Source organism: Styela clava, chromosome 8 (genome assembly GCF_964204865.1).
Source record: "Styela clava chromosome 8, kaStyClav1.hap1.2, whole genome shotgun sequence".
NCBI lineage: Eukaryota > Metazoa > Chordata > Ascidiacea > Stolidobranchia > Styelidae > Styela > Styela clava.
In genome coordinates, this window is record NC_135257.1 from 17,211,731 (window position 1) to 17,226,839 (window position 15,109).

The window sequence follows — 15,109 nt, forward strand, 5'->3', positions numbered from 1 at the left end:
ACCATCAACGTGTGATTAAAAGTTTTCACATTATTTTATACTGAACAAAATATCAAAACAGGCAAAGTAAACATAATGAATTGTACACTGACGAATTTCGCGGGTCGTCAACTATATCAGCTTGGCTCCTCTAGCGACAGATTTTTTGCATGGTCAGCAAAAATATATAACTTTGGTCTCCTTCCAGATTTTTCATTGTTATTTGGTTTGGGGGGATCAGATTTAGCCAGAATTTATTTCATCTGTCTGTGTGGTAACATATTCTGTCCGAGTGGTACCGGTAACTAGTGGGAAGTGTAATGAAGTAAACCCAGAAAGTGGTGAACATCTTAATTCTGTAGTTTGTCAATTACCACAAAGGAGATACGGTACCGGTACATTTCATGTGTCAGTGTTCTCTTTCATACGCTTGGAGTGAAACTACAGGAATTGGCCGTAGGGTGTTTAGGTGTTTTTTTATGCAATTAATATGAAATTCATTATGGCATTGGACAATACTGGGAATTATCAAATATGATATTGAAAAGAATTGGATAGTCTGGTTTTCGATATTTGTGTACCAGTATTAAATGGGTTAGCAATATCAGGGTCTCGTGTAGTTTCGTACCTAACGTACTTCTAGTGGACGAGGCATGACAATTTTTTGACATGCCAATTCTAACCCTCACCTGACTACGCCATCCAAAATTTACGTCACTACGACGTCACAAACTCACAATCACGTTATAGAGCTTGCCAAATACCGTAAACCCGGCTAACTTCGGATGATTTCACTATATTTTGAACAATATCTCCGCCGCATGTTGTTCAACTGAAGCCAAATTTGGAATATAATACATTGTGGCTATTCTCGTCTTGATAAAGTCGGTTCCATATCCATCAAAGCCTTTTTTCATTGAAATTATTGTCTTTATTCGTCTATTCTAAAATTATCTAACTTCGGATGGCCACTTTTCTCTTTGCGTCAACTCGTCGTGAGAGAGAAATGTCTGCGTAAGCAATGACGCGTGACAACGTCGCTGAATAGACCTTACGCCGCCAAGACCTGTCTTGCGTGTTGAATACTGACGTTTGTACGTGACGTTACTCTTGCCGCTTCGCGAAGCTTAACTATTTATTCTTGTGTCCTTTATTATAACTCGTATATATTTCACTAACTACTCCTAAGTTATTGCAAAATGCTAGTTCGTTCTTTTATGATCGTTTATTTTCAATGCAAGAAAAGGATAAACAAAAACAAAAAAACGGAAGAATTGAAAGTACCTAACACTGGTGTAGGTTGAAATTGAAATGCAATATGGAACAAGTAAAGAATGAACAAAAATTAGACAATTAAAAATAAACGGATGAATCGAATGAAACACTGGCAAAAGTAAAAATTGAAATCAAAAAGCAATATGGAACAAGTAAGGTATGAACAAAAATTCGACAGTTAAAAATAAACAGATGAATTGAAGGAAACGCTGGCAAAATCAAGAATTGTAATCATTTCCACATGGGTTAGACGGGTCTTTGCAACAGTTCTTGTGGAACCAATGTGTTTCGCTGCAGCTTTCGCAACCGACCCATTCATCCTCAATTTCCGTACTTCCATTTCGATCATTCCATAATCCACAAGCAGAGCAGGTTTCGTCTTGATTATCACTTTTCATATTTTCTGATTTTCTCAGAGCTCCTCGTTGATCGGCTCGGCAGAGGTTCCTGCCCGGTGTGACTTTCGATCCTCGCTTTCGTTTCACTCAATAAAGTCAAATGACAATAAACGGATAAAAACGGCAAAAAGAAACTTTGCCACTTTTTTTCATTTTGCGCCTCACCTGTATGTGGTCCAACCTCCTGCTGTGTGCATGTATGTAGAGTTCTACGCTCACCTGTTAAAGATATTATTATTATCTGCCGATCGTAAACAGACATATCTAATCATTATGATCGTATAGATACATGTTTCAGGCCTAACGTATTACCAATTGCTACGGTATCTATCGGTGTCGGAGGAAGTATGCAAAAACAAAAATCGACAAATTTCATATGCATTAAGCGTATGCAGACCCATATTTTTAAATAAACAACATGACTGAGACGATAGTGATGTTTTTGTAGGATTTAGTGACTAGGATCATGGATAAGCATAATTTTTAAATTTCACAAAACTGGGCGCCGCGATGTCTGGCGTTCAAATGTCGCAGCGAGTAACGCACGAGCTACGCAAAGTGACGTCGGCTACGAAGAGAGAGAACGGGACTTGCGTCGTTGACGTCACGCTGTACGTAATCATCAAAACGTCGATATTTTGATGTAATTTTTAAATCAAAATAATCGATTTCACTCGAATCTCGTACGACACCTTGTGATCACTGTATTTTTTTGTATACATTGTGTACGCTCTCTAGCGCTTGGCGGTGATTTGACGAAGGTAGCGTCTGTAGAAGTTACGATTTGAGCCGCTCGAAAAAACGGTGTCATTTTTTTGGTAAAATATGATTTTTTGAATGATAAAAAATCAAATCGAGCGATTGGAGGCTACGACAGATTCAGATATGTGAGGCCTTACTATAGAAACCGACAGAAGCGCAATACGACGAAATTTAGTTGAGGTATGAATGATTGAAAATTTCATCCGAAGTTACAAGGCATCCGAAGTTAGCCGGTTTTACGGTACTCGTACGATCGCCCGAAAAGGCTTCGGCGCCGACGATAAATAACTGACTAACGTCAGCGATCTCTCTCCTATCGGGATCGTTGCGATGGGAGAAATAGCTGTTCGATTTCGGGTTCTCGTCTGCGCGTCTTGGATGACAGTTCGCATAGTTTGAAGGGCTCTATTACGTCACTGTGACGTCGTAGTGACGTAATTTTTGGATGGTGTGGTCAGGTGGGGGTTAGGATTGACACATGAAATAATTGTCATGCTACGCCTACTAGAAGTACGATAGGTACGAAACTACATGAGACCCCAATATCATTAGGTTATCGTCTAATGTCCTTTCCAGTGCTTTTTAGTCATAATATGTCTAGTCTTAATTCAGTAATTGCCAATTTTTGTGATACATTGTTGTTATACAGGTGTTATAGATCAACCAATCAATGTTGGATTATTTTTTGTTTCGGCTTTAGCGTGTTGTGTTTGTGATAATGAAATTTTGCATCATAAAAATTTGAATTCACCTCTACATGAAAATTTCTTCTATCAATCAATGCCCTATTTGAAAGTTCATCATTGTTTCAATTAATTTAACGAAGTTCTTATTTTGATGATATGAATCAAATATAAGATTTTTCCTAATCAAATGAAAAAGTATAAGTGCATCCATGGAAGGGACTATCATTTATGTTTCAGCAACAATCTTAAAATTCCGTATTTTACCATTCTAAATATGTTCCATTACATCAAGCGACATGATAGATTTTCAATCATTATTTTCACTTATCGCTTTTTCGTTTTGAAAATTTGTGCAATTGACGTGGTGAAAGTGGTTCCTTTTATTATTGATTGAAATATTAAAAAAGATGATAACGAGATTTTTTCATTGATAACTGAAAATATAGGGGGCAAGAGTTGACAACATTAATCCTATAAACATATAAAATGAAAAATAAATGAAAGCAACCTTTTCCATCATACAAATTATAAGTTGAAATGCTATTTCTTTCTTTATAAAACTATCATTTTTTTTACGAGAAAGTCGACTGACTGATTGAAATTTTGGGTGTGTTTGATTTTTTAAGTTCTAGATTCCACGCCATCTTTTTTTTATAATGTGCTTTTCTTCCTGCATATTTTGTATATGTATTCAAAATAAAATAATTTCATCACGGACCACCTTATTTATCAGTGATTTTACTTGACAAAAGAAATTGTAACACTACGATAATAGCTTCTTATGGTTGTTTTTTGTAAAAATTGATCAAAATCGTGTATTTCATTAAACAGCTACACATAATTAATGTAAAATTTATAATTTCAATGTAATTTTGTGAAAAATGTGCCACCTATGGGTCAGACTGTGATATAGTAATGAATTTCAAAAGCACTAACAAGAATAATACTGTGAACTTTGAAGTCGGCGATGAATATTCTTTGCTACAAACAATTGGAACTGGTGCTTATGGAGTTGTTTGTTCTGCAATTCACAAATCATCAAGTTAGTTTATTAAATTTGTTGTATGCCTCTAAGCATTTAAAATTTCATGTTTTACTGTTAAGTATATATCTACTTTTGATTCAATTGGGAAATCTGCCTTGTTGCCATTTTTTGAAATCTTATGGACTGATTTAAAAGGTCAATAAATAAATAAAAACCGATACACGATAAGAACCAATTTACTTATTTAATTTTCTTTGGATAACCAATCTAAAAAATCAACTATTGATTATTTTAGCAAATTTTACTTAATTTTTTTCTTTCCAAATTATGTGAAAGTTGTATTTTGTATGTATTATTCAAAAAAGTCGTTACTAGCATATAATTTATTAACAAAATGTATCCTTAGATGGTATTGAATTTTAAAAAAGGGTTGAAAAATAATTTATACCTATTTTTTTTTATTTCATGTAAAAGTGAACTATAGGTATATTTTTTTGCTATTTTTTAAATATATGATTTCAAATTTCAGATCAAAAAGTAGCGATCAAGAAAATTTCCAGTCCTTTCGAAATTTTGACCACAGCAAAGCGTACTTTGCGGGAACTTAAATTACTCCTACATTTCAAACATGACAATATAGTTGGAGTGAAAAACATTCTACATCATGAATCTGAATCTTCAAATATTCAAGATGTTTATGTTGTAATGGATTTAATGGAATCGGATCTTCATCATGTAATACGGTAAATTCATGAAAAATTTTGTTCAACTTTTTTTAGCAAGAATTTCAGTTATCTGGAATTCACTACCTCATCGCTGTTTTCCTATTTGTATTGATATGAACTGTCGCAAGTATTACGTCAACTGTGTTTACTAGCATGTAATTCTACGCTATAATTTCTTCACATTGTTCTACATACTGTCTTCTGCTCTTTCTTTCAGGTCTTCACAACCTTTAACAGAGAATCACATTTGTTACTTTGTTTATCAATTATTGAGAGGACTGAAATATATTCATTCTGCTAATGTAATTCACAGGTAAGTTGAAATTAAATTAACCAGATAATCTTAATTTTATGAATTTTATATTTTCAAAATTTATCGAAAGACCCAATAGGCTATAGCATATTCTTTTTAGTAGACTAATCAGATGGAAATTTGTTGTTTTATGAGGGTTTCACGATATTGAAAGTTGTGTCACATCAGTCTAATAATATTCAGTTTGTGAAGATGCCATGCTATTAAAAATATTAGATAAAAATTCAACGCCGTCATTGCCTTATTAATATTGCCTTGAAACTTGCTTTTGGTCTTATTAATATCTTAGTTCAGGGATTTTCAACATTCTCAGTGCCATAATCCCTTTGAAGATTTGCCTCAAAAAAACCACTTTCAATAAAAACATTAATTTTATGAACAAGTGGTCTCCACCAAAAGCCATATATATAACTTCGGTTTATGGAGTGATTTGATTCTTTTGCAAGAACCACTAGAAAGTTTCATGTTATGCACACATAGGTCATCGATCCTTAATATCTTTTTGTGGACCTGTATGGTTCATTGACCCCTTTGTTAGTAATTACTGGCCTAATTTTTTGGAGTAATGGCTCAAAAGTTTTCATCCGTGCTGTGAAAGATTATATTATTCAAAAGTTATTATTTTTTCCATTCTGCATAGCCTACTGTTTATAAGATAATTCACCCCTATCCTATGTTTATTAAACGAAGAATACAAGTTAAAAAAGCAATACCTTTTACGACTTACTGATTTTACTTTAGAGATCTCAAACCAAGTAATTTACTGGTGAATGAAAACTGTGAGTTGAAGATTGGAGATTTTGGAATGGCAAGAGGTGTTGCCAACTCTCCAGAAGATAATAGAAATTTTATGACAGAATATGTAGCAACTAGGTATGGAATAAGAATATGTAACTCAGGGTTTCCCAAGCTAACCCTTGACTATGTACCATTCTCAATTACTATATTAATTGAAGTAAATTGACTGCTACATGCTTAATTCCTAGACTGTACTGCAGTCAATTTTTTGCTTTCATTTCTTGGCTATTTAATATTCAACGGGGAACACAAATAAACAGGTGGAAATGCGTTAGAGAGGCAATACTGGGTATTTTTTATGAAAGGGCTAGGGACGACAAGTCTTTGGAAGGTGGTCATTAATTATCATATACCGTATGTTTGAGATTCAGTGGTGTAGCTGTTTTTGCATTTACTGAACTTATAATAATTTGGTTAGATAAATGAGCTAGCGCTTGTGTAATGCATTTTTCATTATATTTTCTGCGTAAAAATTGGTCGACTTTTGGAAATCCATCTTTACTATTTTGATATATAAACTCTGTCATGTTTAGGAATATTTATTCTTATACTAATGATGTACGTTGTGCTTAACCCGAGTTTGCAGTGACAAACGTGAACTTTCTTTTGGCATTGTCTAAAGCCATGTCATGTTAACTACATATATGCAAATTAATTGATTTGTTGATTGATTTAGTAGATTGCTAACTCAATTTTGTACTTGTAGAATAATGAAAGCTTGTTGTCCTTTTGTTATAGTTTTTAAATTTGCAATTTTAAAGTTGAAATCAATTTCAAGGTGGTATCGAGCTCCCGAATTGATGCTTTCAATGTACGAATATAGCATGGCCATTGATATGTGGTCAGTTGGTTGTATATTTGCTGAAATGTTAGGAAGAAAACAACTTTTCCCAGGTTCGTTGATGGCAAGTTTTATTTCTTTCATGAATCACGATAGTTGAATATCGTTTTGTAAAATCTACTAAAAAGAGTCAAAGATTTAAGTTTTAAAATCACTCCCTTATAGCCATTATAAGTGTACACTGAAATGTAAATCTATGACCAACATCCTCCATCTTTTTATTAAATAAAAATATAATGTGATAACTTCAGTAAAAGGGTTCGCCATCTCTCCCTAGTCCCATGAAAGAGTGATAGCTGCCAGATCTGATTAGTTACCAGAGTTTTATACTGCCTTCTGGTTCGTCAAGTTTATTTTTTCTGGCCAGTAAATTAAAAACAATAGCAGAAAAAAGTTGAACGCAAAAATTTTCTAATATCTTTAGCTTAATTTCAGGTCAGCATTACATTCACCAACTGAAGTTGATTATTTCTGTATTGGGATCGCCATCAACAAAATTAATTGGATCAATAAGGTCTGATCGAGTGAGGTCCTATGTACAAAATCTTCCACACAAAAGACCGGTTCCACTTAAAACATTATTTCCAAAGGCTTCAGATACTGTGGTAAGAGTTGTTTAATATCATAGATTGCAGTTGAGAATATATCAGGTAATATATTGCTATTGAAAATTAACAATTATATGACAATTCTGAGAATGTAAATATGTTTGTATATTCAATGAAGACATTTTTGCAAGTTATATGCATTTGTAAAAAATGATTGTTGTTGGGATGTTAAGAAATGAGAGAATATTTGATTTTGATTAAAAAACTTTTTCCTAATTCTGTAAATTATAGTAAGATTTATTAAAAATAGAATATTAGTGATAGTAAACTGTATTATTAATAATTGAACATCCAAAGTCCCCTGATCTATATATATGTGTGTGTTCCACATGGGGAAGGCTATGAATACATTGCCTAAAAAAATAATTTATTAATTTGTGATACTCTAGCGCCCGCATATCCGCGTGTACGTTAATAATTATAATTTAATACACTGACTATAACATTTCCATTTTAATCACAGATTGACTTACTTTCACGATTTCTTCAATTTGATCCTTCACGTCGAGAAAGTGCGGAAGCAACACTCGCACATCCGTTCTTCAAGGAATATCATGATCAAGAGGACGAACCAACTTGTCCGAGGATATTTGATTTCAGATTTGAAACAGCACAAGCAGTAGGTGGTGGTCCAACGAAGGAAGATGTGAAAAAACAAGTCATCAACTTGATCACTGAATATCATGCTAAACGTAGTAGGTAAGTTGCAAATTGATTTGAATAAACATCATGCATTCCTTGAATGTAAATATATCATGTGCAAGTAATTCAATGTTGTTTATCATCTGCAAAATGAACTGCCTCTTCAGCATATCCTTGAATGGTTGTTTGTTATCATGTAGTAATTTTCTCGGTACTCGGTAGAATGTGTACCAGGTTAGGGTTAGGTCATAATTTTATTCCGATTTTCCTTATTTTAGTTCTATTACGAGTTTGGGGACTGTCTGTGTTAGCCGAGTGAATATATATCCCCAGCCCATAGGTTTCAGTCCCTTCATACAACATGATGTAAAGTGGCCAAACAAAATTAGTTACCTCTATACTGGTAAACACACCTCTGGAGCGCCTTTCTCATAATTGGATCTTTATTAGACATATGCTTTATATGTGATTCTGCTTTCGCAACAGCGAAGCTTTAGCAGTGAAATGACCATAAACTTTGTTAAACACCAAATTATGCAACACAATGAGTAGCAGTGTTGCTCGAGTCAAATAGGGGCCCGGCAGTTGGACCATCAGTAATATACACTAGGATTATGTTCGTCATCGCATCTCTAATTACCTTGCAGTAGTTTGCAGGTTCAAATTCTGTGCGAGAGGATTGTTAGACTCCTCGTCGTGGCAGGGTGGTTCACTTTACCAGGGGTGATTATTGCGGCTTCTTCCACCATCAAGTCTGTGCATCTGAAACAGATAACGAGTTGAATATTTTTTAACCCGACGGACTGATAGCTGCTTTTTTGACTTTCTAATGAACATCTCATCCTAATATACATGCTGCCTCATTGCAAATAAATTAACCGGTCTCCATTTTCAGAATAAAGAAACAACTCATATTTCTTCCTGCACCATCAATTCCCAAGGAAGCTCTTACAATTCACAACAATAAAAATGACAACAAATCCACAGAAAACTCAATAGGTCCAGATCAAGATGTTTTCAAGAAGCCTAACTTGATCCCTGTCCCCAAATCTAATACCACAAAAATTCAAAAAGTTCTGAATAAAGACATTCCACAAACTCCTACAAATATTGAAATGCTTAGTGCTAAATCTGAGGCAGATCCAACTTGCATTCCTGTTACTTCAAATGAAAGCGACATTCAAGTGAGCTCTGTGAAAATAACTGTTGAAGATAATACTGGTAATACTGCAGAAACCAGCAGTGAAACAGTTGAAGTTCAACAGCACCAGCAGGAAAAATTGCAGTCCAAAGTTGAGAACAAGAATGCCGATTCAACCCCCAAGAAAACAATATCTGAGACTACAAAAATGAGGATGAGAGATATGATACTTGCATCCATGCTAGCCAAGAAAAATGGTATGTGTGAATGTTTTTTTTATATTTGTTGTATTCAGAGAAAACGAATACCTTGGTACAGGAATGGCAAAAATCGAATTATTTACTATTACGAATACATTCAGGAATATCATTTTCCAATGTGGTAGATCATTTGCTGAATTGTTTTTATCTTGGGGCTTGACACACACTGCGGTCCTATGTGTCCTATTCTGTTGATATTGTACTATTTCGTTTTGTCTATTGCCTGTTCACTTATTGTTTCACGCTTCATTGATTTTGCATCTGCTAGTTCTTGCTTCGGAGGATTGCAGCATGGGTGCTGTGCAAGCTAATATATATCTATTCTGATTGTGTAATATAAGGTTGTATTATATGATAATAGTCAGTTTAACATATTCATTCAAATTTTGATGTTTTTCCAACTCGCCTTCATATAACAGTCAGTATAATTCTTTCAGTGTTTGTCTGAAGTTTTGCTGACATTGGGAAATTATTAATCTTGTATCAATAATTTGAGCATTGGTTTTTTCTCACAGGTCTTTCGAAACCTGTGGATAAAGCAAAGAAGCCTGTTACTGCTGCAGAAAGGCAAAGAGAGAGAGAAGAGAAACGACGTAAAAGACAAGAGAAGGCTGCTGAGAAGGAGAGAAAAAAGAGAGAGGCAGAAGGGAATCGACTCAGCGATCAGGATAAAAATCTCCTTGAACGCTGGTCTCGGATGCAAGTAATAAATACTTTTCTTGATAATCAGTAAATATTATTTTCACTGCCAAGTTTTTCATAGTAGGCTAATTAAATTTTTCTACTTTGCATTATGAAATTCTGACAATACCAATTGGTAACGATACTTTATTGGTATTATTGGACAAGAAGTATATATTTGGATCGTTTTTCTAAGTTCCTCTTCTATTTGTTATTAAGATGACTATTGTTGGTGAGATAGAATTGCTTTTCTTCGCAACTAATGTACAAATCTATTTCAATTTTTCAGTACTTAGAATGGAAGAAGTCCTCAAAAGGCTATTACTTTTTTTTTTCAAATATTTTGCCAAGTCTATTGGGGTCCAATATTTTTCTCAGAATTTTGTCATTTTTAATTGGAGGAGTAAAATTCTGTATTCCATGGTCTTACGTACCAGTACTGATGCGTGACCTCCACGCCCCCATATTGCTCTCTGCATTGCTCTCTTTCATCTAAAGGTATACTCTACATCTCTACTTCGTAATTTCTGTAAGATATCTTTTTATTCGGCAGTGAAAACATAATTAAATATATTTGTAGTTCTAGACACATATATTTCATCCGTAACAATCTGTTTGTTCTCTACAGGAACAAGCGAAATCCAAACCAGTTGATAACACGTTACTTAGAGAAAGACAAAACAATGATGGTAAGTGGTGATATTATTTTGAATATTAACAGTAAAATGCCATTTAAATTATTGTAATTTCTCAATGTTTAATGACAGGAACTAAGAATACATTGACAAGACACAATAGTTTGCCAAAGTTAGCGTCAAGACATGGAAATCAATCAATTCGGTGAGTTTTGTTTACTTGGGATGGGATAGAATTTTCATGTTTATCCGGGAGAAGAGGAAAGTTGATGAGATGGCTTAATCATATATGGAATCACAGCGTCTTGTCCAAATAATATGTAATAATAGTATGAATATTTCACCAGTTATATGTTTCGGATGAATGGACTTGATTGTAGGGAAAGCTTTAATTAATCGACCGAAACCCTTAACTGATCGGTGGATATGTGAACAGTCTTACGACGGCGAGAAGTCCAGCAATCCTCCCGCACATAATTATCTCCCACAGGATTCAAACTTGCACAGGTAACCAGAGGTGCAATGGCAAGCATGTTCCTAAAGCCTGATGCGCTAACCGACAAGCCATTATGGATAAAGCAGTATTAGTGGTCTTTGTTTGTTCGATCTCTCAATGTTACAAAATTAAACAATTCAATGAATTTCCCCATTTGTATCAAACATAAATTGTTAATGTCTACATAGTCCAATATGAAACAATCTGCTACCTTTTGTATTTGATGTCAAACATCCTCTCTTCTATTCACAGTGAATCAACCCCAGTATCTCGTAGATGGAGTTACAATAATGATCTTATAAAAGACGTTGACGGCAGTGATCAAAAAGTTCTACACTATGTTCCTACATTGTCTGACATTCCACCATCTCCTAATTTGCCGTCTGATTCGGTTGACAGAACAAATTTACCTGTTCATGACATGCTGGATTTATCTTCATCTTCACAAAACAGCCACCCTTCTTATAAAACCAATATTGCTCCGCGAATTCCTACACAAAATACCAATCAATATAACCCTGTGCAAGCTAATGTACAAATACAACCAGAATATTATATACAGGCTCAAATACAGCCAGCTCCATTTCATAGTATGCCCCAGCATAGCAATGTTAAAGTTGATGTTGTTCCACCTATTCAAGTAGACCCTCCATATAGACATTCGTCTTCGTTACCTTCATATGACGATGCTACTAAAGCCATCGCACAAAGTAACTTAATACAACATTCTACACAACCAATACTACGGCCTAGCACACTCAGCGTAATAGATTTTCAGAATAAACCTAGCAACACTTCTCCAAGTGACTTTGTCACATCTTCAAATACAATTCTACAAAGTGGGAAAAGTCTTGTTACTCTCAGTCCAGACACAGTCGACTTTGTACTGAATCAAGAATTTCAAAATAATGGCGAAATGATCAATTCAAACCGAAGCCATGAAACCTATGTCGGTGGAAATATAAACGATTTATCAAAAGAATGTTTCACTATTTCACCTGGGAAAACTTCCCTTATTCCTAAAACTATTTCAGAGCAGGAACCTAGTATTTTTACCCTCAGCCAGAAGTCAGCATCAATAGAATTCTCGCCTCACTCTTTCTTATCTGAGTTTGATAAATGCAACAGAGAACATCTAGCATATTCTACTGGTTATGGTCAAGAAATACCCAACAAAAACTACACTGACACAAAGTTTTTGAACACGAAAAATGGATCTGTAATGTTGTCCGAAAGTGCAGATTGTAACAGGAATGAAATGCTTTTTGTCAATGCAAGTCTTACGCAAAATCCACTATCCAAACCAAAGCAAGATCAAAGTAAAAATAACTTCACATTTTTGGTAAGATTGACTTTAATTTTCCGAAAGAAGTTTGCTTTTAAACTCTTGATCAGCTGAATCCAATGTATAAAATTATGTGCAGGACATGATGCCTTTCTTACTAAAGATTATTTTATAATAGTTGGTTTCTTGTATAGGTGTTCAAGTGTTAAATAAATTTTCTTTATTTTTGTAGGAGTAAATTCAAAAATTTATGGATTTTTTTTTTGCGGTTACCTTATATATGGCATGATGGCCTTACTAATAATTGTTACACGGCTCTGGTTCTATTTTTGTTTATTCCTATTCCTTCAACTTGATATCATACAAGGTGACCCAAACAAACAGAACCCAGATTAATTATCTGAGATTTTCCCTCATTACAACAGAATGATATCATGGTGGGAGGTTATGGCATAGGATACGAGCCTGATCTTGAAGGAAATGAACAGGATTCAACAAAGGGTCGAATATTTAGCCACGAACAAGCAAATGACATGGAATGTGAATCTGCAACAAGTTCTTCATCTCTTCTAAATGACTGGTTGGTGGAAGCCAGCCAGATGGAAGCCCATGATATTGAATTATTGCAGCATGAATTAGAACTTGGATCACCAATGTGCATTGATGACTGTGATTGTAAGCCTGACTGAATTATATTTTAAGGAGCTCCAGAAGTATGTACACCAAGATGACACAAAACCTGAACATAGTATGTGTACCAGGTCAGGGTTCAGGTTGTGTGCCATCTTGGTACACATACTTCGAGAGCGCCTATTTTACAACTGATAATGCAAGTATTATCTTTTCATTGTGAAACGAACTGCCAATTGATGGTATGCATTCTGTGTTCATAGGTGCTTTTGATTTGTGAAAAGTTTACTAAGAATGTGTCATTTTTATTATTCTTACATTGTTGCAAATATATCATGGTTTGGTTGCCAGTGGCCTTAAAACTAAAATTGTGAGTGAATTTTGTTTAAATGTTGTTAAGATAATCTGATTACATTTGTTCTAACATTTGACTTTTATAAAAGCACTTAAGGCAAACTTTTTATGCTCCATGAATATTTACTATGCTATTGTCTTTTAAAGTTACACATTATTCAGAAATCAAATTTTATAAGGGTTTTGTACTAGTAATGCTTTAAAATTGGGAATGACAACGCCTTGTTTTGGAACAATTGTGCAATTTATGCTTTTTCTCACTCCTGGTATCCTTTAAACTGTAGTTTATATTTTAATAATTGAATTAATTGCATTGTATTTTTATGCCAACATACATACGTTTTTATGTGCTGCCTTACAATCTTATCATTTTTTTTTTCCATTTTTATAATTTTTTTTATTGCATTGTTGAATATGATGAGCTGCATTAGCCTCTGATTTCAAGTCAATAAACATATTCTTATACTCACCTCTTGTCCTGTCGTGTCCTATTAATTGAGCGACCCTGACGATTCTTTCTAATAATACAATGACTAAAATCTCATTTTGGCATACTTTATTTTAAAGTTCTTCAATGTTCTCCGGTAGTGCGAGTACAGAGCCAGAACTGTGATACTCTTACCAGTATTTGGTAAACATACCATACTACTGAAAGACTTTATAGGATTTGAATGTCACCATTATCTATCTTTACATATTGTGCGACCGGTGAAGATCAATTTATGGATACTTGATAGTATAAAACAGGGGTGGCCAACGCGTCTGATGTGGAGTAAATTTAATAACATACAAATTGACTAATAACAACTTGAATGGAATATAAAAAATACATTTTTTGGGGGGGGATTTTATTAAAAATGGCAGCAGCAGTGGAATATTTATATGCGCATGTGCAGTTATCTGCATATTCGGTACTTATTTGTTTTTGTGTACGACCTTATTACTGATCAGTCGATCGCGAGCTGTTTTGAAGATTTTAGTCGAAAGCAGGTTGACCACACCTGGTGTAAAAGTCATTTCGTCCCATAGTCATATCATTGCAGTATGGATTCTATATGTATTCCCAATGATAATATATTTAATGATTTTGCATTGTAGTTCGTGGTATGAAAGCTGGTGTGCTCCATGTGCCCATCAGAAAAAAAATCCAGCATTGTCAACAACCCCAGTATTTTCTTTCATGTTTTATACAATCTCATATTTGTATAAACTTGCATTGGTTCCGCGTCCATCTAATGGCTATTCCCATCTCCTTGAGCCAATTTAAACATTTTCATCGGACATAGGCCTAAAAATGACTTAATAGGTGATTTCCCATTATTATCCATTTTGTTCCTAACTAAAAACGTTTGGTAGGGAAAGAATTGGGAAGGAACTTTAGTGTTTTAGCGTGTTATACGGTATATATATAAAATGCATATTATGAATATTGAAAATGGCCTGTGATGTGCAGGGTAAGAGAAAGCTGATACCATCGTCAAGTCAAGTTTTATTTAGGGTTGAACACGAAGGTAGTGTGATGAGATTAATTGATAAAAATATAAGTCTGTACTGGCTGATATATGTTGTGACAAGTAAAGGTAACAAGGATGGTGATCGATGTCACGCTCGGAAT

At 34.4% G+C, this 15,109-nt stretch overlaps 1 protein-coding gene across 1 annotated transcript; it reads left to right on the forward strand.

Annotated features, from left to right (window-relative positions):
* The first annotated feature begins 3,935 nt into the window (after positions 1 to 3,935).
* On the forward strand, positions 3,936 to 14,038 carry LOC120345608 (uncharacterized). The gene is made up of 13 exons (XM_078115154.1): positions 3,936 to 4,142; positions 4,615 to 4,828; positions 5,028 to 5,123; positions 5,865 to 5,996; positions 6,700 to 6,815; positions 7,198 to 7,367; positions 7,834 to 8,069; positions 8,908 to 9,410; positions 9,929 to 10,116; positions 10,723 to 10,783; positions 10,862 to 10,934; positions 11,478 to 12,567; positions 12,936 to 14,038. Exons 1-13 carry the CDS (start codon positions 4,016 to 4,018, stop codon positions 13,197 to 13,199), a joined length of 3,270 nt encoding a protein of 1,089 aa, XP_077971280.1. The 5' UTR covers positions 3,936 to 4,015; the 3' UTR covers positions 13,200 to 14,038.
* Positions 14,039 to 15,109: the final 1,071 nt, after the last annotated feature.